We start from the raw sequence: 25,277 nt of genomic DNA, 5'->3' as shown, positions 1-25,277 counted from the left end.
TTTCCAGTGTTTGTAAACAATTATTTCAACCTGCTATGTCTGTTATGGCGTATTATATATATATATTTTACTTTATTTCATTGTTCATAATATTTATAATTATGTTGTGTCAATAAGATGTTTTGTTATATTAGGTTGCATAAATCCTTGTAGTTCTTGGAAATTTTATTACCATAATGTACAATGATTTGTAGCCATGGGTCCCAAGAAGAATTGTGTTAAAAATGAGTTCAAAGCCTACTGGAAATCTAAATTTTTTACTGAAATAATGGAAAACATATTTGGCAGAACCTACAGTTCAAGTCTATCCCAGAAGGAGTGAGAGATCACAGGTTTGATAAGGCGTTCTTTTAACTCCCAATGTGTTTCGGGGGAACGTGCAAGGTAATAACGTTTTTAAACGTTGCAGGGTGACGTTCAGATTACCTTATTAAAACGTTTTTGCAACGTTGTGAAAATACGTATTTATAACCGACATTTGTCAAATTTTTTTCACAACGTGAAAAAAACTTTTATAACGTTTTTGTGTTTGCTGGGCGGTGATCAATTCTGCGTAGATTTTGCTCATCTTAAACAAGCCTAAAGTTTCGTAAAGGTTTCGAAGCACGTGCTTAGAAAGCGACCATCAGGCTGGTTCGACTTTATGCAGCGCTGCAAGAACTGACAGGCGGGTGACATAAAACTATCGCCAGAGCGATTCGAAAATAGACGTCTCCGTATGATTTCTTGATTCGCTCTCGCGGTATCTTGACGTCATCCACCAGTCTGTTTTTCTGGCTCCGCATGAAGTCGAACAAGCCTATCTGGTAAACTTGGTCATGTGATCGAAAAGTCACGTGATTGTGTGGTCCGCTGTGTTGCGGAATGCGAGCTGCAAACACAACACATAATAACTTTATAGTTTAGCTGTATGCCACGTTGGAAATAATGTGATTGTAGACGTTTAGCGGAAACGGATTCCTTCGGTCTGAGTCTACAAAAGGTAGGAACAACAAATACTATGAGTATTACAATGCTAAACTTTTAGACACAACAAACTTTAACACACGACGGAGCACCATAAACGTTCAGGGAACAAATAATGATCATGTTTAATCGTACTGGTAAGTATTTTACTAGCATATACACAGGACAAAAATGTGAATAATTTTGTCACCAATTTACTCGTCAATGAAAATCAACCGACTGCGATCAGTAGTATTTATTAAGGTATTTGTATTTGTTTAAACGCAGGTTAAGTGAACATCTAGACATGATTTTAACTGTTTTAATTAGTTTCCCTGAGTGATGCTGTGGTGATGCTATTGTTTATAATTAACCAGCAAAAATAGAAAATGTATTTATTTACCACTTGTAATTAACTTTTCAAATTTACTACAAGTGGTACCTGAATAAATTTTTAAATACATTTTTAGCATATTTTAGTCATGGTGTCTCACAATAGCACAGATAAGTACACTTAGATTTTCTTAAGATTATCTTTAGAAGAAAAATGGTAAATATGTAGAGACTAAGGGGCCAGTCACACCAAAAGCGTTTATGGCAGTTGCAGGCGCCTTTTTTGAATGATATTCTATGGCAGTGTTTCCCAATCCTGGTCCTCGGGCACCCCCTCCCAGAAAGTTTTAGATGTCTCCTTATTTAAAACACCTGATTTGACTCATCAGCCTCCTTCCAAAATGGTAAACATGTGTCCCTAACAAGCTGATGAGTTAAATCAGGTGTGTTAAATAAGGAGACATCTAAAACTTTCTGGGAGGGGGTGCCCGAGGACCAGGGTTGGGAAACACTGTTCTATGGGCAGGGCGCGTTTGCGTGCTGTTTATGCGCGCCGAGCACCTTGCGGTTTTCTGCCGCCTGCCGCGCACGCGTTTTTGAAGGAGCGCTGAGAGCGGAGAAGCGCCTGACGTCATTCGCGTCTTCCATTGTCCAATCGAATGAGGGGAGAGGCGGGCCTTACGTTGTGGTGAGGGAAGTTTACAGTTGCTTTGAAGAACCGGACTCCACTCGCTCACTCTCTCCTGCGTGTTTGTGCACCTCTCACCCTCAAACAAGGTCAGAGCAAGCGTCCTCTTTTTAAAGTTTCTGCTAATATGACAGTTAACAGCATAAGAGCGCTCACGCTTAAATTTTTTATTGACAAGACAGCTGACTCGGTGGTTGCTTAGCAATATGAAAAGCCGCGACGCACTGCCTTTTTTAAAAAAGAGCAGTGCGGCGCGGTTTGCAAGCGTTTAAAGCGCTTTTGGTGTGACTGCGCCCTAACAAGAGCATAAGGGGAAAAAACAGGAAGGAAGGTCATTCAGGATTAAATGCAAGATTAGCTTTAGTAGGATGAGAGTGGTTTATGTGAATTTTTTTTAACAGTAGAACATGTAATATGTCATTGTAGGAAATACAGGAGAGAACAGAATTAATGTAGTAGCTTAGTAATAATCATGCGCGTAATTTGCACGGGGGTTACGCGTGTCATGACCCCCACAAAAATCAAGTCCAGCTAATATAACCCCCCCCCAAAATCATCACATCATTCAGATTAAAATAAATATGAAATATTCTTATGTACACTTTTTTTTCGTTTTCTTTATTAATTTCATTTGCCAGCAAGAAAGATAGTATTATATTTTAAATAATCTGTAGTGTACCCCCTGCACAGACTACTTGGTATTACCCAACCCGCTTTCTCTCCCAAGTTTGAGTTCACTATTTTGCGCATGCGCAGTGGCTGGGATGAATGGTTGGAGAAAGCTGACGGGGCATGATGAAAAGGACACTGAAAGGCAGCCAGTCGAGCCAGACAACGATTTTTCATTGTTGGTCGACACCAGCCAAAAAGAGGAAAAATCCTGACCAAACAGAGGTACCCATATAAGTTAGCTGTTAAGTTAGCTCAGCGTTTCTCAAAGTCAGTGTGGGGCATAGAGACATGACAAGTGGGCAAGGGCGTAACTTTAGGTCTACCATTGGGGGGGTTAAACTTGCGGCATATTTATTTATTGAATCATTTTCATTTGTAAAAGGTAACATGCTAATTTGCCGTTCCTGTATTAGAAATACATGAGAGAGATGAGATGAGATAGCACTTTATTGTCCGTGTACACGGAAATTTGTCTTGCAGTACAAGCTCCATCAATTACCACATAACACAACAACATAAAAACCATACTAAAACATATAGACAACATTAAAAATATACATATATACTTAAGTAATAAGAGGGATACCGTGCCCTACCAGAGTGGTAATACTAATATTAAAAATAATAAAAGTGAAGGTGAGTGGGAAAACCGTCATTTCTTTGCCCTCATACTTTGATTTAATAGGGATATTGACAGAGGAACAAAGGAGTGCTTATATTTGTTCTTTCTGCAGTCTGGGACCCTATAGCGCCTCCCGGAGGGCAGGAGTTGGTACTCCGCATGCAACACATGGGAAGGGTCCTGTGAGATTTTATCAGCCAATCTGACGGTGTGCAGCAAGTGGCTTTCCGTGAACGCTTTCTCCACTGAATGTCCCACCAACTTGGAACAAACTCCCAGAAGCCGTAAAATCCTGTTCTTCAGCTGAACTGAAAGGCCCCCAAACCACACTGCACCTCCATACTGCAGAATGCTTCGAATTGTTGAATCATAGAAAAGACACAGGATTTCCTTGCTCGCTCCGAATGACCTTAGTCTCCTTGAAAAGTAGATTCTCTGCTGTACTTTGCTGCAGATATAATCTACATGATGGGTCCAGGCTAGATCTCTGTCCACGTACACTCCAAGATATTTAAATGATGATTTCTGTTTAATGGTTTGATTATGAATGGTTATTGGTGTGATGTCGCACTCATGAGAGGTGCCGAAGATTATTTCCTCAGTTTTCTGTGTATTGAGGATGAGGGCATTTAGATCACACCACTTTACCAGATTACTCACTGTTTCCACATAAAGGTCAGCTCCCTCCCCCTTCTTCATCAGAGCTACCAGCGCAGTATCAGCAGAAAATTTGATGAAATGGTAGTTGGGAACAGAGGTAACACAATCGTTTGTATACAGTGTGAAGAGCAGAGGAGAGCTTACACATCCTTGTGGGGCCCCACAGCTAGTTACAACCATGGGGGAATAGGTGTTATTGACCCTAACCAGCTGTTGCCTGTTAGTGAGAAAGGAACTGTACCAGTGAATGAGATATGGATTCGTACCTATTTGAGCCATTTTAGATAAGAGTATATCTGGTCTTATTGTATTGAAAGCAGAGGAGAAGTCGATGAACAATACCCTGGCATAAGGATTTATCCTTGGAGTGTCCAAATGTTTTGAGACTAGATGCATGAGAGTACCAACAGCATCCTCCGTGCTGCGCTGTTGCCTGTATGCGAACTGAAACGGATCCAGTATATCCTGTATAGATTTAGAGAGTACAGAAGATATAATTTTTTCCAACGACTTCATTAATACAGATGTTAATGCCACAGGTCTAAAGTCATTGCACTCCTGGGGAGATGATTTCTTTGGTAGAGGGATGATGTGCGATGTCTTCCAAGCCATGGGAACAGTATGTGTATCCAGGGACTGCTGGAAGATAGGTTGCCACACTGAAGCTAGCTCCTTGCTGTAAGTTTTCAAAATAGAGGCAGCGATGTTGTCTGGTCCGGTGGCCTTACGTGGATTAAGCTGACAAAAAACGTTTTGCACTTGACCCACTGTAATTGTCACTCTGTCCTCTGAGCTCACTATAACAGACTCCAGCACCTCCCTGCATCTCTCCATGCTCCCAGAGGTTTCAAACCTTGTAAAGAAAGTAGAGCCCGACCGATATGCGTTTTTTCGGGCCGATGCCGATACAGATATTAGGGAGTAAAAAAAGACCGATAACGATATATCGGCCGATATTCTTTGTGTATATTATAGTTCAGTATGTACTACAGTATATTATACTACAGTACTGTACATAGAATACACTATATACTTTAACATAATACAGTGGGGCAAAAAAGTATTTAGTCAACCACCAATTGTGCAAGTTCTCCCACTTAAAAAGATGAGAGAGGCCTGTAATTTTCATCATAGGTACACTTCAACTATGAGAGACAAAATGAGGAAAAAAATCCAGAAAATCACATTGTGTGATTTTTTAAGAATTTATTTGCAATTTATGGTGGAAAATAAGTATTTGGTCAATAACAAAAAAGCAAGATTTCTTTCTCTCACAGACCTGTAACTTCTTCTTTAAGAGGATCCTCTGTCCTCCACTTGTTACCTGTATTAATGGCACCTGTTTGAACTTGTTAGCAGTATAAAAGACACCTGTCCACAACCTAAAACAGTCAGAATGCAAACTCAACTATGGCCAAGACCAAAGAGCTGTCAAAGGACACCAGAAACAAAATTGTAGACCTGCACCAGGATGGGAAGACTGAATCTGCAATAGGTAAGCAGCTTGTTGTGAAGAAATCAACTGTGAGAGCAATTATTAGAAAATGAATGACATACAAGAACACTGATAATGTCCCTCGATCTGGGGCTCCACGCAAGATCTCATCCCGTAGGGTAAAAATTATCACCAGAATGGTGAGCAAAAATCCCAGAACCACATGGGGGAACCTAGTGAATGACCTGCAGAGAGCTGGGACCAAAGTAACAAAGGCTACCATCAGTAACACACTATGCAGCCAGGGACTCAATTCCTGCAGTGCCAGATGTGTCCACCTGCTTAAGCCAGTACATGTTCGGACCCGTCTGAAGTTTGCTAGAGAGCATTTGGATGATCCAGAAGAAGAGTGGGAGAATGTCATATGGTCAGATGAAACCAAAACATAACTTTTAGGTAGAAACTCAACTTCTTGTGTTTGGAGGAGAAAGATGCTGAGTTGCATCCAAAGAACACCATACCTACTGTGAAGCATGGGGGTGGAAACCTCATGCTTTGGGTCTGTTTTTCTGCAAAGGGACCAGGACGACTGATCCGAGTTAAGGAAAGAATGAATGGGGCCATGTATCGTGAGATTTTGACTCAAAACCTCCTTTCGTCAGCAAGGACATTGAAGATGAAACGTGGCTGGGTCTTTCAGTGTGGCAGTGATCCCAAACATACCGCCCGGGCAAAGAAGGAGTGGCTTCGTAAGAATAATTTCAAGGTCCTGGAGTGGCCTAGCCAGTCTCCAGATCTCAAAATCTTTGGAGGGAGTTGAAAATCTGTGTTGCCCAGCGACAGCCCTAAAACATCACTGCTCTAGAGGAGATCTGCATGGAGGAATGGGCCAAACTACCAGCAACAATATGTAAAAACCTTGTGGAGACTTACAGAAAACGTTTGATCTCTGTCATTGCCAACAAAGGGTATATAACAAAGTATTGACATAAACTTTTGTTATTGACCAAATACTTATCTTTCACCATAATTTACAAATAAATTCCTAAAAAATCAGACAATGTGATTCTCTGGATTTTTTTTCCTCATTTTGTCTCTCATAGTTGACGTGTACCTTTGACAAAAATTACAGGCCTCTCTCATCTTTTTAAGTGTGAGAACTTGAACAATTGGTAGCTGACTAAATACTTTTTTGCCCCACTGTATACTGTATATGAATAAATACAATGCAATCCAATGATCACTCACAAATGTGGTGATCACTCACAAATGTGGTGATCCAACACTTATATTGATGTGACAAAGATATGTACTATAGGCAAGAAGTTAACAATAAACTTTATTATCCAAAATTAGTTGGATATCAGTGCACTAAACAGTAAACTTGACTTATTATAAATAACTTTAAAACACAAAGAGAACAAAAGACATAAAACTTGCATCATTTGCAGTTTTGACGAGAATAACGTTATAAAGAGAAACTTATGAAGTCATTGATTATTAGCTTTACAGTAAGTTGTGTACTTCACAAATTAGTTAGCCACTCACAGTTACGAAGACAATGCTTGACGGAGCACATACTAATGTACGCTATGTTCAATGTTGTGCACAACGTTTTTATTACACAAACCCAGGGTTCCGTGCAAACTTTAGACTTTTATAAAACTAAAGCGTCTTCGCTCCGCCTCTTTTATTTAGCAAGGGTGTAGAGTTGCGCGAGCTTATTGAATCAATTGCTCTGAAATTAGCATCTTAACTAACAACACAAGCAGCAGTAATCTCATATAGTGATATATAAGTGCACGGCTGCACGTAGTTTAGCACGTCATTTCTCCGTCTCGCGTCATTTCTCCCGCTTGCGTTTTAACTCGCAAGTCGACAAAGAGACGGATTAAAAACACCAAATGTAAGCGGGAATGCGTCTCTCTTGTCCATTTATAATCCAATCGACCAAAGCGCGTCTTAATACCAGGTGTAAAAATGTTGTGAAGAAGACACTGCGTGACTGCTTCCATGCCACCTGAACTGAGAGATTGAAGAGGCTGACTGAAGTGAAGGGGGTGGGGGATTGGCTGGTGTCACTACAGTGAGTGATCTGGGTCACCATTAGCAACCAGTATGGCGCACTCTGCTGGACAAACAAGTACTTACATCTTTCAAATGCATTTAATGTGTTCTGTAACAAACGTTCATATCGGCGCATATCTGCGGCTTATACGCCGATACAGATATATCTGCGACATGCTCATATCGGCCAATAAAATCGGCAAAACGATAAATCGGTCGGGCTCTAAAAGAAAGTGTTCAGTTCAGTAGCAGAGGTTAGCTCATCACTAGTCACAAAAGGCCTCCTGTGTTTACCTGGCATGCCTGTCATGTTTTTCATTGTATCCCACGTTTTGCGTGGGTTGCCAGCCTTGAAAGCGTCCTCTAGTTGTTTTCTGTGTGCCTCCTTTGCCTTCCTTAGTTTTCCTCTTACTTCTCTGTTTGTTTTTTGCAGCTCCATTTTGTCCTTATTCTTAAAAGCTAGTTTTCTCAGATTTATTACTTGTTTAATATCTTTTGTTACAAAATGTTTATTGTTAGGATACACCTTAACTGTTTTTGTTGGTATTATTGACTGTACACAGAAGTTAATATAGTCTGTTGTTGCAGTACATGTTTCTTCCAATGTGTCCCCCCTCAACACTTCCCAATCCGTGCAGTCAAAACAAGCTCCCAGTTCCTCTCTCAGGGCTCAAAATTAACTTTTTTATTTGGTAGCACTGGTGCTCCCAACTTTAAAGAGTTAGGAGCACCAGCAAAAATTTAGGCGCATCCATCCAAAAATTAAAAAGCACCAAAACTACAATGTAAATGTTAATAGATTTATTTTATTAAAAATAAAACACCACCACCGGGCTTTACATGTCCTATGGCCAGCATTTAAAAGTTGGTCTTCTATTTTATTTTATTTTATTTTATTTTTTGCTGCATAAATTCCTAAATGAATACCCAAATGCTGTTGAAATAGTATAGCAGCAATAATAATTTAACAATTACAGGTAACATTATTAAGATTGCATAGAAAATCTAGCAAACACGTAAAACACTGATTAAAAGTGACCCTAATATAGAAGGCTAATATATATTGGTATTGATAACTGCATTACCAGGATGCTTTTACTACTAAATAGGCAATGTTTTAAAAAATACAACAAAAACATACCATCAGCATTGTCGTATTCCACAGCAACATGGACCACAAATGTTTGTCGAATGTCCATTCACCAGCGCATGCGCACATACACCATCAAACACACTTTGACAGACAGGTCGGTGTCTCCATCAATAATAAACACATTTGTCATGACACGTCTTGTGTTTTTGGCACTTTCACCATGTTTAAGCAAGGTATGTCGGCGCTTAAAATGTTTTGATTCCGCCATTAACGCCGTTTTACAGGATTTACAGTAAACACAGTAAGTTACATTTTCATAGCGGAGACACTCGAAATCTTTAAGACACTCTCTCTGAAAGGTTTAACGTCAACTCGTATTTTCCGGTGGTGGAGTTACATTTGAATTCGGATCGTCAAAAAAATACAGTAATAACCTTGGCTGTAATCGGCTCGCTCTCGTCATGCTCGCGACGCGTTCGTCTTTTCACATTTCCGCGCTTCACGGCAACAAGGAATGACTGACACTCATATTGGCCAATCTGCGGTCTTTATTAAACGCAAGAACTTAATGGTGAAATTTGATTGGTTATGTATCGTTGGAGAGAACACTGAACCTGGGACAGCGCCAGCACGCAGGATCACAATCAACTCGCGTCACAACAAAATGGGCAGTCGCACAAATGCTCCCAAATATATTTTAAGGTCGCACAGATTAAATTTCGGTCGCATATGCGACCAAAATGGTCGCAATTTCGAGCCCTGCTCTCTGCTGTCATCAGTCCACTGTCGAATCTCCTTGTTGTCTGGTTTACGACTCCTTAATTTTGATATGTACGTCGGGATAAGATATACTACATTGTGATCAGAATTAGAAATTGGTGGTTTGGCCTAGGGTTGTGCCGATAGACGATAGTATCGTGTATCGACGATCTTCAGACATATCGCCAATGGCAGGCTTTCATGGCGATAGTCAAGACGATAGTTGGCGAATGGTTATTATTAAATTTATTATCATCATAGTTTTATATTAACACCGACAATGCATGCTTTTCCTCACATGAGGGTTTGTGGGCTTCACTTTACGCGGAGAGCTTGTAAATAGAGTATTCCTTCTTGCACGTACCTGCACTTAATGCGCGATTGCGCGCGTCTTGGTCTCCTTCTACCACTAAATCCAGCGCGCCGCGTCATGAGCAGCTGCGCTTCTCTCTGTGCACGCGCTCTCGCGTCTGTCCGCAGTCTAAACATAAACTAAAGTAGTAATCCTTATTTGTTCAGTTTAATGCGTTTCATGCGAGCTGAGACAAACTTTACTTTTTGTTTAAAATATGACCCGCTGCATATTAGCGCCTCTCTCTCACTCTCGCGTACGTGTAGAGAGCTGCGCTCTGTCTGAAGTCAGATCACTAGGTATTTATCCTGTTTATGATATGCATTTCAATGAGTTGTAGCAACACGTCCCTTGTGTTTAATTAGGGCCCGAGCACCGAGGAGCAGGCCAGAATGGCCTGCACCGAAAGGTGCGAAGCCCTATTGTTTTTGCTCGGATTATTATTTTTATTTTTAGGGCCCGAGCACCGAGGAGCAGGCCAGAATGGCCTGCACCGAAAGGTGCGAAGCCCTATTGTTTTTGCTCGGATTATTATTAGGGCCCGAGCACCGAGGAGCAGGCCAGAATGGCCTGCACCGTAGGTGCGAAGCCCTATTGTTTTTGCTCGGATTTATTCTTTTTTTTTTTTTTTTTTTTTATTATTTTTATTTTTTTTAAAAATTTTTAGAATTTTGGGTGCCTTAACATACTCGAAAACTCTTGAAATTTGGCACAGACGTCAGAGTCGTCCGTCATTGCGAACGGGCAAAGGCTGGAACACGGGCGTGGCACGGGGGCTCTGTAGCGCCCCCTGTAATGCAAAAACAAACAGGAGTGCGCAGATCGGGCAAACATGTACGCACATTTACGAAAGTTGGTACACATATAGATCTCATCGACCCGAACAACTTTCGCCCTCTAACATTTTAGCTCCGCCCAACAGGAAGTCCGCCATTTTGGATTGTTTAAAAAATGCATGCCGTGAACTTTTGAATACTCCTCCTAGGGGATTCATGCAAATGACACCAAACGTGGTGATTATGATGTCAAGACATTGGACTTGCTAAATTGCGAAGGGATTTTTGATATCTCGAACGGTGTTGCCATGGCGAAGCGGCAAAGTCATGGTGAAATCAGAGAAACAGGAATTGTCTAATATCTATGGCAAAAAATATCTTATTGTGATGACACACGGGGTGATTGTTCGTCTGAAGATTCCGATCGCATCGATGCGCCTATTGTGACTCCTGGGTATAGCGCCACCACCAGGCGGCAGGAAGTGTGTCATTTACAAAGCTGGATTTTTTTGACAGTTCCAGGCAATGTTCTTTTAAGTACTCCTTCTAGAAAAATCATGCAATTGACACCAAAAGTGGTCAACATGATGCTGAGGCATAGTAGATGATAAATTGCGAAGGGATTTTTGATATCTCGAACGCTGTTCCCATGGCAACCTGTCAAACTTTACTTTCATTTTAAAGGCATATTTAAGCCTTACAGTTTCATGCAGTGAACTTTTAAATACTCCTTCTAGGGTATTCATGCGATTGACACCAAAAGTGGTCAACATGATGCTGAGACATTGTAGATGATAAATTGCGAAGGATTTTTGACATCTCGAATGCTGTTCCCATGGCAACACGTCAAACTTTACTTTTATTTCAGGCATATTTAAGGCTCTTGGCGTGCTTAGATTAAATTTAAATTTGGCACACACATCAGAGTTGTCGGCTGTTAAGTGTTGACAAAAAGGTCAGATAAAGGTGTGTCTATTTAGTGTCTCACTAGCGCCCCCGTTTGTCTAACATGTGGGGTTTCTTTTACCTACAGTACCTAAATGGATCTGTAGCAACATGAAATAGTCCACTGATATTTACCCACTTGATGCCCTTGCCCACCGTGCATCGTTTTTTCGGAGGCACCGTGTAGCGGTAAAAAAACGTGCGAGGGCCCGCCATCGCTGCTTGCAGCTATATTTTTTATTATTATTATTTTTTTTTTTACGTTTCGGGGCAATTTGGGGGCCTTAACATACTCAAAAACTCTTGAAATTTTGCACAGACGTCAGAGTCGTCGGCCATCAGGTCCGGGCAAAGGCTGGACCACGGGCGTGGCAAGGGAGCTCTGTAGCGCCCCCTGTAATTCAAAAACAAACATTGGGGCACAGATCGGGCAAACATGTACACACATGTACAAAAGTTGGTACACATATAGAACTCATCGACCTGAACAACTTTCGCACTCAAACCTAATAGCTCCGCCCAACAGGAAGTCGGCCATTTTGGATTGTTTTAAAAATGCATTCAATGAACTTTTAAATACTCCTCCTAGGGGATTCATGCTATTGACACCAAACGTGGTGATCATGATGCCGAGACATTGTACTTGCTAAATTGCGAAGGGATTTTTGATATCTCGAACGGTTCTGCCATGGCGAGCCGACAAACTTATTGCGAAATCAGAGAAACAGGAAGTGTTTAATATCTAAGGCAAAAAATGTCTTATTGTAATGACACGTGGGTTGTTTGTTCGTCTGAAGATTCCGATCGCATCGATGTGCCTATTGTGACTCCCGGGTATAGCGCCACCAGCAGGCACCAGGAAGTGTGTCAGTCACAAAGCTGGATTTTTTTGAAAGTTCCATGCAATGTTCTTTTAAATACTCCTTCTAAGATTTTCATGCGATTGACACCAAAAGTCGTCACCATGATGCCGAGATATTGTAGATGATAAATTGCGAAGGGATTTTTGATATCTCAAACGCTATTCCCATGGCAACTCGTCAAACTTTACTTTCATTTTAAAGGCATATTTAAGCCTTTCAGTTGCATACAGTTAACTTTTAAATACTCCTCCTAGGATTTTCATGCGATTGACACGAGAAGTGGTCAACATGATGCCGAGACATTGTAGATGATAAATTGCGAAGGAATTTTTGACATCTCGAACGCTGTTCCCATGGCAACGCGTCAAACTTTACTTTAATTTCAGGCATGTTTAAGGCTCTTGGCGTGCTTAGTTGAACTTTAAATTTGGCACACACATCAGAGTTTTCGGCTGTTAAGTGTTGACAAAAAGGTCAGATAAAGGCGTGTCTCTTAAGTGGCTCACTAGTGCCCCTGTTTGTCTAAAATGTGGGGTTTCTTTTACCTACAGTCCCCAAATGGCTCAGAAACAACATTAAATAGCCCACTGATATTTTACCCACTTGATGCCATTGCCCACCGTGCATCGTTTTCTCGGACGCACCGTGTAGCGGTAAAAAAACGTGCGAGGGCCCGCCATTGCTGCTTGCAGCTATATTTTTAGGGCCCGAGCACCGAGGAGCAGGCCAGAATGGCCTGCACCGTAGGTGCGAAGCCCTATTGTTTTTGCTCGGATTTATTCTTTTTTTTTTTTTTTTTATTATTATTATTTTTTTTAACACTTTTGAGCATTTTGGGTGCCTTAACATACTCGAAAACTCTTGAAATTTGGCACAGACATCAGAGTCGTCCGTCATTGCGAACGGGCAAAGGCTGGAACACGGGCGTGGCACGGGGGCTCTGTAGCGCCCCCTGTAATGCAAAAACAAACAGGATTGCGCAGATCGGGCAAACATGTACGCACATTTACGAAAGTTGGTACACATATAGATCTCATCGACCCGAACAACTTTCGCCCTCTAACATTTTAGCCCCGCCCAACAGGAAGTCGGCCATTTTGGATTGTTTAAAAAATGCATGCGGTGAACTTTTGAATACTCCTCCTAGGGGATTCATGCAAATGACACCAAACGTGGTGATCATGATGTCAAGACATTGGACTTGCTAAATTGCGAAGGGATTTTTGATATCTCGAACGGTGTTGCCATGGCGAAGCGGCAAAGTCATGGTGAAATCAGAGAAACAGGAAGTGTCTAATATCTATGGCAAAAAATATCTTATTGTGATGACACACGGGTTGTTTGTTCGTCTGAAGATTCCGATCGCATCGATGCGCCTATTGTGACTCCTGGGTATAGCGCCACCACCAGGCGGCAGGAAGTGTTTCATTTACAAAGCTGGATTTTTTTGATAGTTCAAGGGAATGTTCTTTTAAATACTCCTTCTAGAAAAATCATGCAATTGACACCAAAAGTGGTCAACATGATGCTGAGGCATAGTAGATGATAAATTGCGAAGGGATTTTTGATATCTCGAACGCTGTTCCCATGGCAACGTGTCAAACTTTACTTTCATTTTAAAGGCATATTTAAGCCTTACAGTTTCATGCAGTGAACTTTTAAATACTCCTTCTAGGATATTCATGCAATTGACACCAAAAGTGGTCAACATGATGCTGAGACATTGTAGATGATAAATTGCGAAGGGATTTTTGATATCTCGAATGTTTTTCCTATGGCAACGCGACAAATTTTACTTTAATTTTAAAGGCTTATTTAAGCATTACAGTTGCATGCGATGTTCTTTTAAATACTCTTTCTAGGTAAATAATGTTATTGACACCAGAAGTGGTCAACATGATGCTGAGACATTGTAGATGCTAAATTGCGAAGGAATTTTTGACATCTCGAACGCTGTTCCTATGGCAACACGTCAAACTTTACTTTTATTTCAGGCATATTTAAGGCTCTTGGCGTGCTTAGATTAAATTTATATTTGGCACACACATCAGAGTTGTCGGCTGTTAAGTGTTGACAAAAAGGTCAGATAAAGGTGTGTCTATTTAGTGTCTCACTAGCGCCCCCGTTTGTCTAAAATGTGGGGTTTCTTTTACCTACAGTACCTAAATGGGTCAGTAGCAACATGAAATAGCCCACTGATATTTACCCACTTGATGCACATGCCCACCGTGCATCGTTTTCTCGGAGGCACCGTGTAGCGGTAAAAAAACGTGCGAGGGCCCGCCATCGCTGCTTGCAGCTATATTTAGGGCCCGAGCACCGAGGAGCAGGCCAGAATGGCCTGCACCGAAAGGTGCGAAGCCCTATTGTTTTTGCTTGGATTATTATTTTTATTATTATTTTTTTTATTTTATCTTTTTTTTACGTTTCGGGGCAATTTGGGGGCCTTAACATACTCAAAAACTCTTGAAATTTTGCACAGACGTCAGAGTCGTCGGCCATCAGGTCCGGGCAAAGGCTGGACCACGGGCGTGGCAAGGGAGCTCTGTAACGCCCCCTGTAATTCAAAAACAAACATTGGGGCACAGATCGGGCAAAAATGTACGCACATGTACGAGAGTTGGTACGCATATAGATCTCATCGACCCGAACAACTTTCGCCCTCTAACATTTAAGCTCCGCCCAACAGGAAGTCGGCTATTTTGGATGGTTTAAAAACCGCATGCATTGAACTTTTAAATACTCCTTCCAGGGGATTTATGGGATTGACACCAAACGTGGTGATCATGATGTCGAGACATTGTACTTGCTAAATTGCGAAGGGATTTTTGATATCTCGAACGGTTCTGCCATGGCGAAGCGACAAATTCATGGCGAAATCAGAGAAACAGGAAGTGTCTAATATCTAAAGCAAAAAATGTCTTATTGTGATGACATGCGGGGTGTTTGTTCGTCTGAAGATTCCGATCGCATCGATGTGCCTATTGTGACTCCCGGTTATAGCGCCACCAGCAGGCGGCAGGAAGTGTGTCAGTCACAAAGGTTGATTTTTTTGACAGTTCCACCCAATGTTCTTTTAAATACTCCTTCTAGGATATTCATGCGATTGACACCAAAAGTGGTCAACATGATGCTGAGACATTGTAGATGATAAATTGCGAAGGGATTTTTGATATCTTGAAGGCTGTTCCCATGGCAACGTGTCAAACTTTACTTTCATTTTTACACATATTTAAAGACTGACAGTTACATGCTGTGAACTTTTAAATACTACTCCTATAGGATTCATGCGATTGACACCAGAAGTGGTCAAAATGATGCTGAGACATTGTAGACGCTAAATTGCGAAGGAATTTTTGACATCTCGAACGCTGTTCCCATGGCAACGCGTCAAACTTTACTTTTATTTCAGGCATATTTAAGGCTCTTGGCGTGCTTAGATTGATTTTAAATTTGGCACACACATCAGAGTTGTCAGCTGTTAAGTGTTGAAAAAAACGTCAGATAAAGGCGTGTCTATTTCATGGCTCACTAGCGCCCTGTTTGTCTAAAATGTGGGGTTTCTTTTACCTACAGTACCTAAATGGATCAGCAGCAACATGAAATAGTCCACTGATATTTACCCAGTTGATGCACATGCCCACCGTGCATCGTTTTCTCGAAGGCACCGTGCAGCGGTATAATAACGTGCGAGGGCCCGCCATCGCTGCTTGCAGCTATATTTTATTTTTATTTTTATTTTTTTCAACACTTTTGGACATTTTGGGGGCCTTAACATACTCGAAAACTCTTGAAATTTGGCACAGACATCAGAGTCGTCCGTGATCGCCGAAAGCCAAAGGCTGGAACACGGGCGTGGCACGGGGGCTCTGTAGCGCCCCCTGTAATGCAAAAACAAACAGGAGTGCACAGATCGAGCAAACATGTACGCACATTTACGAAAGTTGGTACACATATAGATCTCATCGACCCGAACAACTTTCGCCCTCTAACATTTTAGCTCCGCCCAACAGGAAGTCCGCCATTTTGGATTGTTTAAAAAATGCATGCGGTGAACTTTTGAATACTCCTCCTAGGGGATCCATGCAAATGACACCAAATGTGGTGATCATGATGTCAAGACATTGGACTTGCTAAATTGCGAAGGGATTTTTGATATCTCAAACGGTGCTGCCATGGCGAAGCGGCAAAGTCATGGCGAAATCAGAGAAACAGGAAGTGTCTAATATCTAAGGCAAAAAATGTCTTATAGTGATGACACGCGGGGTGTTTGTTCGTCTGAAGATTCCGATCGCATCGATGTGCCTATTGTAAGTCTCGGGTATAGCGCCACCACCAGGCGCCAGGAAGTGTTGCAGTCACAAAGGTTGATTTTTTTTGACAGTTCCATGTGATGTTCTTTTAAATACTCGTCCTAGAATGTTTATGCGATTGACACCAAAAGTGGTCAACATGATGCCAAGACATAGTAGATGATAAATTGCGAAGGGATTTTTGATATCTCAAACGTTGTTCCCATGACAACGCGTCAAACTTTACTTTCATTTTAAAGGCATATTTAAGCCCTTCAGTTGCATGCAGTGAACTTTTCAATACTCCTAGGATATTCATGCGATTGACACCAAACGTGGTCAACATGATGCCGAGACATTGGAGATGATAAATAGTGAAGGGATTTTTGATATCTCAAACGCTGTTCCCATGGCAACGCGTCAAACTTTTTACTTTCATTTTAAAGGCTTATTTAAGCCTGACAGTCGCATGCAATGTTCTTTTTAATACTCCTTCTAGGGAAATAATGCAATTCACACCAGAAGTTGTCAACATGATGCTGAGACATTGTAGACGCTAAATTGCGAAGTAATTTTTGACATCTCTAACGCTGTTCCAATGGCAACGTGTCAAACTTTACTTTTATGTCAGGCATATTTAAGGCTCTTGGTGTGCTTAGATTAACTTTAAATTTGGCACACACATCAGATTTGTCGGCTGTTAAGTGTTGACAAAAACGTCAGATAAAGGCGTGTCTATTTAGTGGCTCACTAGCGCCCCCGTTTGTCTAAAATGTGGGGTTTCTTTTACCTACAGTACCTAAATGGGTCAGTAGCAGCATGATATTTACCCACTTGATGCACTTGCCCACCGTGCATCGTTTTCTCGGAGGCACCGTGTAGCGGTAAACAAACGTGTGAGGGCCCGCCATCGCTGCTTGCAGCTATATTATATGATTGTGTTTAAAATATGATCGCGTTCCGCTGGACTGATGCGTTTAAAAAGGCACCTCATGAGAGCACCACTGCTTGACACGTGTAGTCTTCTGCAACAGCACTAAATAAATGCATTGAATAGTTTGTATTTGCGCGCACTTGTGTGTGCGTGCGCAGATGCATGGTTTTACAGTTATTAAGTAATCATGATAGGGTTTAAATGACGCGCTCGCTTTAATGGCATCAGTTTTAAGAAGGTTGCGGTCATGACGGTGTTGCGGTCCTGTTTTTTTTGTCAACCCATCAAGTGACTTGTTATAATGAGTAAAAATTATCAAATAAAAAAGAGAGTAAACTACTGCCCCGCCCCCCGATAACATCGTGTATCGCCGATCTCACAGGCTGACGATAGGACGATCTGAAAATAGGGCATATCACCCAACACTAGTTTGGCCCTAGATTGATAGGCATTGGGGAGATTAATGTAACATTTATCCAGTGTGTTTTCCCTCCTTGTTTCACATGTCACAACCTGTAAGGTTCTGGAAAATGTTGTTGTTGATTATGCACACATTCTGCTATTGATATAGCGGCACGATGTATCTTACAGCTTGGTGAAACGTAAACAACAAATAGCAAAATGCAGCCAAACTCCCGAGGAAGATAAAATGGTCTCACTCCAATACTCAACAATTCAAAGTCTGTGTTACATATAGTCTGTTTGATTGTGTACTGGCGACACCACCGCTCATTTACGTACACGCAAACCCCTTCTCCACGACTCTTCCCCGAGTTTTCAGTTCTATCTGCTCTTATAAGTGAAAAACCGCTGATATCATACAGTGAGTCAGGAGCGTCTGTGTGCAGCCACGATTCAGTGAAACAGAGAAGAGCAGCCTCGCGAAATTCAAAAGAGTACCTTGCAAGTGCCCGTATTTCATCATTTTTGTTGTTTATAGAGCGTAAGTTGGCCAGGATCACAGCAGGTAGAGCTGGTCGGTGTTTTCGCTGCCGCAATCTCCTCCTTATTCCACCGCGTCTCCCTCGCTTCCTTATCCACCATGTTCGCCGGTTGGGATCCATTTCCCTTACAGCCCGCCGAGATCGTTTCTCTCTCCATCGGCTTGCAGATCGTATCAATTCCCCTGGGATGCTAGCCAACAGCCCGGGTGTAGCATGTACGTCAAGTTCCTCTTTATTAATTTTCAGGAGTGCGATACGAGTGTATGTCGGTTGGCTGTTATTGTTGCGCCGTTCCTCCATAACACTCTCGGCACGTGAAAACACCAGCAGATCAAATCCGATTAAAAAGTAATAAAAAGAGTCCAATAAAAAGTCAGATACAGATTAAAAGGGATATCCACCTAGGGCTGCAGCTATCGATTCTTTTTGTAATCGATTAATCTAGCACTGAATCGATCGATTAATCGAGTAATCGGATAATTTTTTTGTGTGTTTTTAAACAACCAAAACAAATAATCCATAACGAAAATGACTTGGCTGTAAAATGTTCAAGCATTTGGCTTTAATTTCTAAAAAAAACAGAGGTATTTGGCTCCAAGAAATAAGCCTATTTATTTCAATTTTTTACCCATTTAGTGTTTATAAGTGCCAGTGCCAACAATTAAACACTTTAATTTATTAATATGCACAACAGGTTTCATGCTGTAATCTAGCCCTGACATCAAAGTAAATATCTGGTTTATGTACATTTCTACACCTGCAGCATTTACCATTAGGCTTTTAACATATAATATATCATTTCTGGGGTGAGCCTATTTGCTATGGTAACAACCTGTGTGTATGCGCGCACGTGCACTTGTGTTTATGCGTGTGCACGCGTTCTGTGCGTGAGAAAGAGTTACACCCCAGTCAGACGTTCAGTTGCTTCATTGCATTTTGGTACTGCAGAAATACATACATTACTTTTCAATAGAACGCTGCATTTGGTTTGCATCACTTGCATTGCGGTGCATTTTAGGTTAAGAATCCGTTCGAAAAATCACAACATCACGTCCCGCTGTATACAGTGAATGCATGCTGAAATTATTGTTGCGTGGCTACATAAGTTTAAGCATATGTGATGCATTGCGCGATCGGTCTGACTCGCGTGAGAGAGAATAACTTCCTTATGCTAAACTCCAATAAAACAGAGATTATTATTATTGAACAAAATATGTCAGATTACAAGTTGCCCATATATGATTGCACTGTGGTGCCGTTTTTTGGTACACACACCTGTAGTGCATGCGTGTGTGTCAAGGGCATGGGCGGAAATCCCGGGGGGGTCGGGGGGGACAGGACCCCCCTATCTGAGGGTTGTCCCCCCTAAAATATCATTAGAATATGTGTATTGAAAATAATTTAATGATTTATAATACTTAAAATAGGTGTGTAAGAAGTGAAACAATACAAATGCAAACGGAGCAACAACAAAAAACTTTTAAACATTTTGATTCCCCCTCCCTTGCCTCACAGTGGTTTGGTCCACTGCCCGCGCCCCTTTTACCTCACCGGTCACCACCGACACAAATTCCGGTGGTAGAGAAGTGTACGGAGCCGACGCGTTAATCAGCTATATACAATACAACGTTTCCCATCACTTATCAGTTTATCCTCATATGTTTTAAAACTGGACTATGTTGACATATAAACATGAACATATTTCATTTTCTGAGAACAGAAGCAGATAAACGATCAAGAAAACATTTTTATGCATTCATGCAGAGGTGAGGCAGAGCTGAAAGTAACAAATTACATTTACTCACCTTGCTGTAACTGAGTTTTTTGTGTACTTTTACTAGTTTTTAAAATCTGTACTTTACTTTTACTTAAGTATGTTTAAAGTATTGTAGGTTACTTCGCTACATGTTAAATCATATCCGTTACTGAGTAAAAATAAATAAAAAAGTAAGGTGATAAAGACGCGCCACGGTCGGATGATTGATTGATGGGCGGGGGAACGCGCAAAAAGAACCATGGAGAGGTTGGAGAGGGACGAGACAGGCGCGGGCTAATGCAGACCCTCGATTAAATTCTTACAAAAGAAACCCCTGGCCTTTGACGCAAAGCGATTGTTTCATTCAATTAGGGTTCATGCTCTTGAGTACGGAGTTTGAGAATTGCCGACCGGGTTTTAACCGCTAATTTGCACGATGCGTTTTTAATACATGCGCATTATCTTCCGAGGTCTAGCAGCTTCGCGTCAAGTCAAACAATTTAAGAACGTCCTCGAGAATGCGCAGATCATTAGACATTGCAGAGAGAGAGAGAGAGCGCGAGAGAGAGAGATTGAAAGACATCAGGTACACAGGTCTGGGAGCTAATAAACGTGTAAAGGATGTATAGTGTATAGCCATGGCACTCATCTCATTATATGCTCATTTATGTATATAGTTTAATAACATAATGTATGTTATTAGCAATACATCAATTACAACCTTCATATAATGATTGTATTTACTAGCTGCTGACCTCATATTATTTTTGCTTCAAAAGTGCATAACTCACCTGTAAAACTCATTAAATAATTCCATAAATGTTTCTTAGTTATAAAAAAGCTTTTTATTTTATTAACATTTGTTATTCCACTTTAATTGTAGAGATGTTTACAATTAAAAACATAGTTTGAGATGTATATATCCTTCCTTTGTGAACTATACTAGAAACCTCTCCCCGCTGTAAAAAAGTAACTTTACTCTTAAAATTAAAATGACTTACTTTTTACTTGAGTAGATTTTTAGACCAGTAACTTTACTTTTACTTAAGTAAAATATTATTAAAGTAACTTTACTCTTACTTAAGTAGAAAATTTTATTACTCTTTTCACGTCTGCATTCATATGTATTAAAATTAAATTTGCGTCCGTTCATAGAGAAAGAGAAACGTTTTCTATCTGTACCCATTTCCTTGCAAGTACAATTTTGCCTGTATTATTGGTGTCCCCTTCAAAAATTGTTCTTGAAAAATGTTATGTTTATTGTCCCCCCCAACATTTAGATGAGATTTTCGCCCCTGGTCAAGGGGTTCTTTTTTAATCTATACTGTCCTGCAATTGAACGTGAATACGTTTACTCCTTAAAAACATCAAAGCTAAACATCATATCTAGTCAAACCGCATAACGACATCGCTACAAATACAGTATGGGATTAAAATCAGCGGAAGCTATGTTACCTTGTTTCATTAACGCTTGGTGAAACAACAGTGGATGTTTTCAGTTCAGATGCTGAATGTAATGATCCCAAGCTTTAGACAGTCTCTCTCTGCCGTTTATGGACATATTCGCTCCGCCATCGCGCCAACTAAATTCAAAATGAACCACGCGCTATGATGTGCTTCCTGAACATTGAACAACGGTCTGTGTGAATCAGATCTCGGCGCGTGTAGTGCGCGTCATAGGAATTTAACGAGGCTTCGAGGCAGAATTTTTGCCTCGAGGAATTTTTTGAATCGAGTAAATCGAGTAACTCGATGAATCGTTTCAGCCCTATATCCACCACTCTTAGTCCAGCTTTAACACCCACATATTTAGCTGACAAACGAGCACATAACAATAAACACAGCCAATTGTTTGGAGCGAGCTGCGAGTCGCCAGCTGAGCAGCGCCACATTGTGATACCTTTACTCATTTAGACTACTTAACATAAATGCAGCTGTTCACTTTACAATTTATGCCATAATGACACAGTAGTCTGTGTGTGTGTGTTCAATATTTTATCAAAAAAAGAAACAAGAACTTAAAGATTAATCAATTGAATCACTGTATTGCCACCTACATGCAGCAAATGTATTATGAACAATTCAACTCTCAATACATTACACAATACAGGGTGGCACACTGAAGTGCAACTTGAACCTTTATTCAGAACAGATTTTACATATTGGCGGGCATCACCAAAACTTACCATCCACTAACAAAATCTAAACAAAAGCATGTAAATACAAAAGAAGGCCTATCTGTAAATCACAACATGTTATATTAGGCTGCAACTTAACACACATACCATTCAGATAAAAGCACCAAACACCTGTTTACGTCTCTGTGTAAAAGAAATGAACTCTGCACATACTGACTTCTTAGTTTAGAGGTCCAATTTGTGATGGATTGATGGTTCAGCCTCTACTGTGTCATAGTTGTGCGTAACCTGGGGTCTGTTTACAATTGGTATTAAGATGTGTTTTCACAAGTGGACGAGAGAGACACATCACATATACACCTGGCAGGCCAGCTGACAGTCTTGCCTGGGACAAGATAATCTTAGAGGGCCCCCCCACCCCTTACTTTTTACTGGTAACAAGACATTTGGCATTATCAGATTCAGGACCCACAAATATTGCATATTGTACACTGAAAAAAATGATTCATTGAATTTAATCAATTTTCTCTCAAAATCAAACTCAAATCAAACTCTTTCACCGCCAGCGTTTTTTAAAAAAGTTGCCAGCCAGCGCCAACGTTTTTCATGATTTTCACAAAAGTTTAATGCCTTCCAGAAAATTTTCTTCTTAATATATATAAAAATACAATATACCAAATGAAATAAAAGACCCTCTGCTTTAAAAAAAAAAAAAAAAAAACGTTTCATCCTACCTTCAGCAGTTCTTTTGTAATCAGCTTTTGAATATGGGTAGGTTTCTGCAAAAACACCACATTTTGAGCAAAAAGCTGAGATGATTCAATTTTTGTGACGGACTTTTCATAGAAATCCCATTTAGAGTGATCTTTAAAACAGACACGGACATGCAGCTGCTTGCCATAGGGCAATACTTCAGGGTTTAAAAAGTTGCGAAAGGGCAAGGTATTGCGGAAAGACGGAAATACTCGTCATTGGCGGGAAAGCGTTTCTCTTGATTGACGAGATATCTCGTCAATGGCGCCGAAAGAGTTAAGGTGTAAGTGGTTGCAATCAATTTATTTAAGCTACATTTAAACAAAAAGATTAGTAAAGTAAAATAAAATATAAAACTTTTGTTTAAATGTAGCTTAAATAAATTGATTGCAACCACGTACCTTAAAAAAACTGATTAAATTCAATGAATCATTTTTTTCAGTGTACTGACAAAAAATATCATATAATCACATATGAATCATGAACAGACTATTGGAAATATCAGTAAAACAACTTCAGCTAATATTATGCCGTGTTTGGACTAAAAATTGAATAAATATTACTCCTAGAAATTTTAAGTAAACATCGGGCACGTGCACAGATAGGGCTCAACCTTTGCAGAACACATGCCCTTTTTGTCCTTACACTTCGAAGTGCCCTTTTTTGGAGGTGTGTAATTAAGTTTTTTAATATATAAATCAATGCTATTGTTAACCATTTACGTCTGCCTGTCTGTTTTACAAATATATTCATCAAAGAAAATTTATTTAAAAAACTAAATCTTTTTGGATCCGCTCAAACTGTCAGTCAAACCTCTTAAACTCCGCCCCCTGAGTGCAGGGAGCTTTAAGTTTCACAGCAGTCAGAGCAGCTGAACGTCTTGCAATGGTAAATAAATATCTTGTTGTTTGAGTACAATGCTGTCTCATTAAGAAAGTAACACTAGTGTGTCGTTGCGCGTGTTTTATAAATTTGAGCCGAATTATCCATAGACGGGATTGGGCGAGTGGGCGAGTGGGCAATCAGGGGGCACCAAGGGCTCCAAACTGCGATCAAATGGAGTTTTAGACAAAGCACAAGCAATTTTTTAAACAAGTGTTCACGCATGTGAAGGGCACCCGGCCGTGACAACATTACGGAATGCAGGGTCGTGTTTTTTACCGCTTTTTTGCATGACGCGTCTCAATCGTTTAACTACGCAGTCCGGGGAAAGTGAACACATCTCACTCAGACCTGCGAGAAGACGAGCCTGCGCGGGTAAATGTCTAGCCTACATTAACACCAAAAACATTACAGATTAGAAAGACATCAGATGCCCAGTTAAGGAAAACTGGATAGAAGACGAGAAACGTGTAAAGGATACAAGTATGTACAGTATATTGCCCTGGCCCCTGCCACCTGGATATAACTTATTATATATGTACAGTATGTATCTTATGCCTTGAATTAGTCAAGGGAGTTGTATGATTATTTGGTTCATAACTTTTTATTCTGAAATCAACTGCATAGAGTTAAAGGCGGAGTCCACGATGTTTGAAAAACGCGTTGGAAAAGGAGACGGGCCGACTACCAAAACACACTTATAGCCAATCAAATCAAATGCCGGGTTGCGTATGTGTGGGGCGGGTCTATCAACAGAAGGTCCAGATTCTATTGGGGTAGGGGCGTGTTTGTTTAGGTGATTTCAAATATCAACATTGGCTTTCAAACATCATGGACTCCGCCTTTAAGTCTATTTAGTATTTACTATATTTTTCAGTAATGCAGTTATTTGCACCTTCAAAAGACCAAGGTTCCTGGTCCTCAGCAGGTATACAGATACATGTTGAATATGCCAGGTAGGCAGATACATGTTGAATATGCTAATGGTATGGCTATAGTATAGTATAATCTCCTATTTTGATCTTTAATCTCCTATTTCCCCCTCTTCTCAATGACATACATAAACATGTTTACCAAATAATACAAGTTAGCTTATAAAACCAAACAGAATAGATTTTTTTCTTCAAACATATTTTTATTTAACTTTATGTATGTAAGCAGAGGAAAAAAATTATATATTCTACAATTAAATAAGAGTGAGTACACAAGAGCAGTTCACAAACACATGACTACAATATGCCTATTACAGACAAACACCCAGTAGGCAAATTGTTAAAGCCAACTTACAAGGCCAGATATCCTTTGCACTGTATAATGCCAAGCTATCATAAAATATAATTTTTCTTTCATTTATAGTGATTTTTTTTC

The 25,277-nt window shown here is 40.5% G+C and overlaps 1 protein-coding gene across 4 annotated transcripts in view; it reads left to right on the top strand.

The window, feature by feature from the left end:
* Positions 1-823: 823 nt before the first annotated feature.
* Positions 824-25,277, top strand: part of cln8 (CLN8 transmembrane ER and ERGIC protein) — a 128,429-nt gene continuing 103,975 nt past the window's right edge. The window contains exons 1-2 of one of the 4 annotated variants that reach the window (XM_073869467.1): positions 830-982; positions 2,723-2,860. Coding sequence is in view for 1 of the 4 variants with exons in the window: in XM_073869465.1 (XP_073725566.1) it covers positions 1,082-1,103 (22 nt within the window). In the remaining 3 variants the exon portion in view is untranslated. The other 3 variants (XM_073869466.1, XM_073869465.1, XM_073869468.1) reach the window with 3 other exon arrangements.

This window comes from Misgurnus anguillicaudatus, chromosome 7, assembly GCF_027580225.2.
Source record: "Misgurnus anguillicaudatus chromosome 7, ASM2758022v2, whole genome shotgun sequence".
Taxonomy (NCBI): Eukaryota; Metazoa; Chordata; class Actinopteri; order Cypriniformes; family Cobitidae; genus Misgurnus; species Misgurnus anguillicaudatus.
This window is presented reverse-complemented; position numbering and strand designations above follow the sequence as displayed.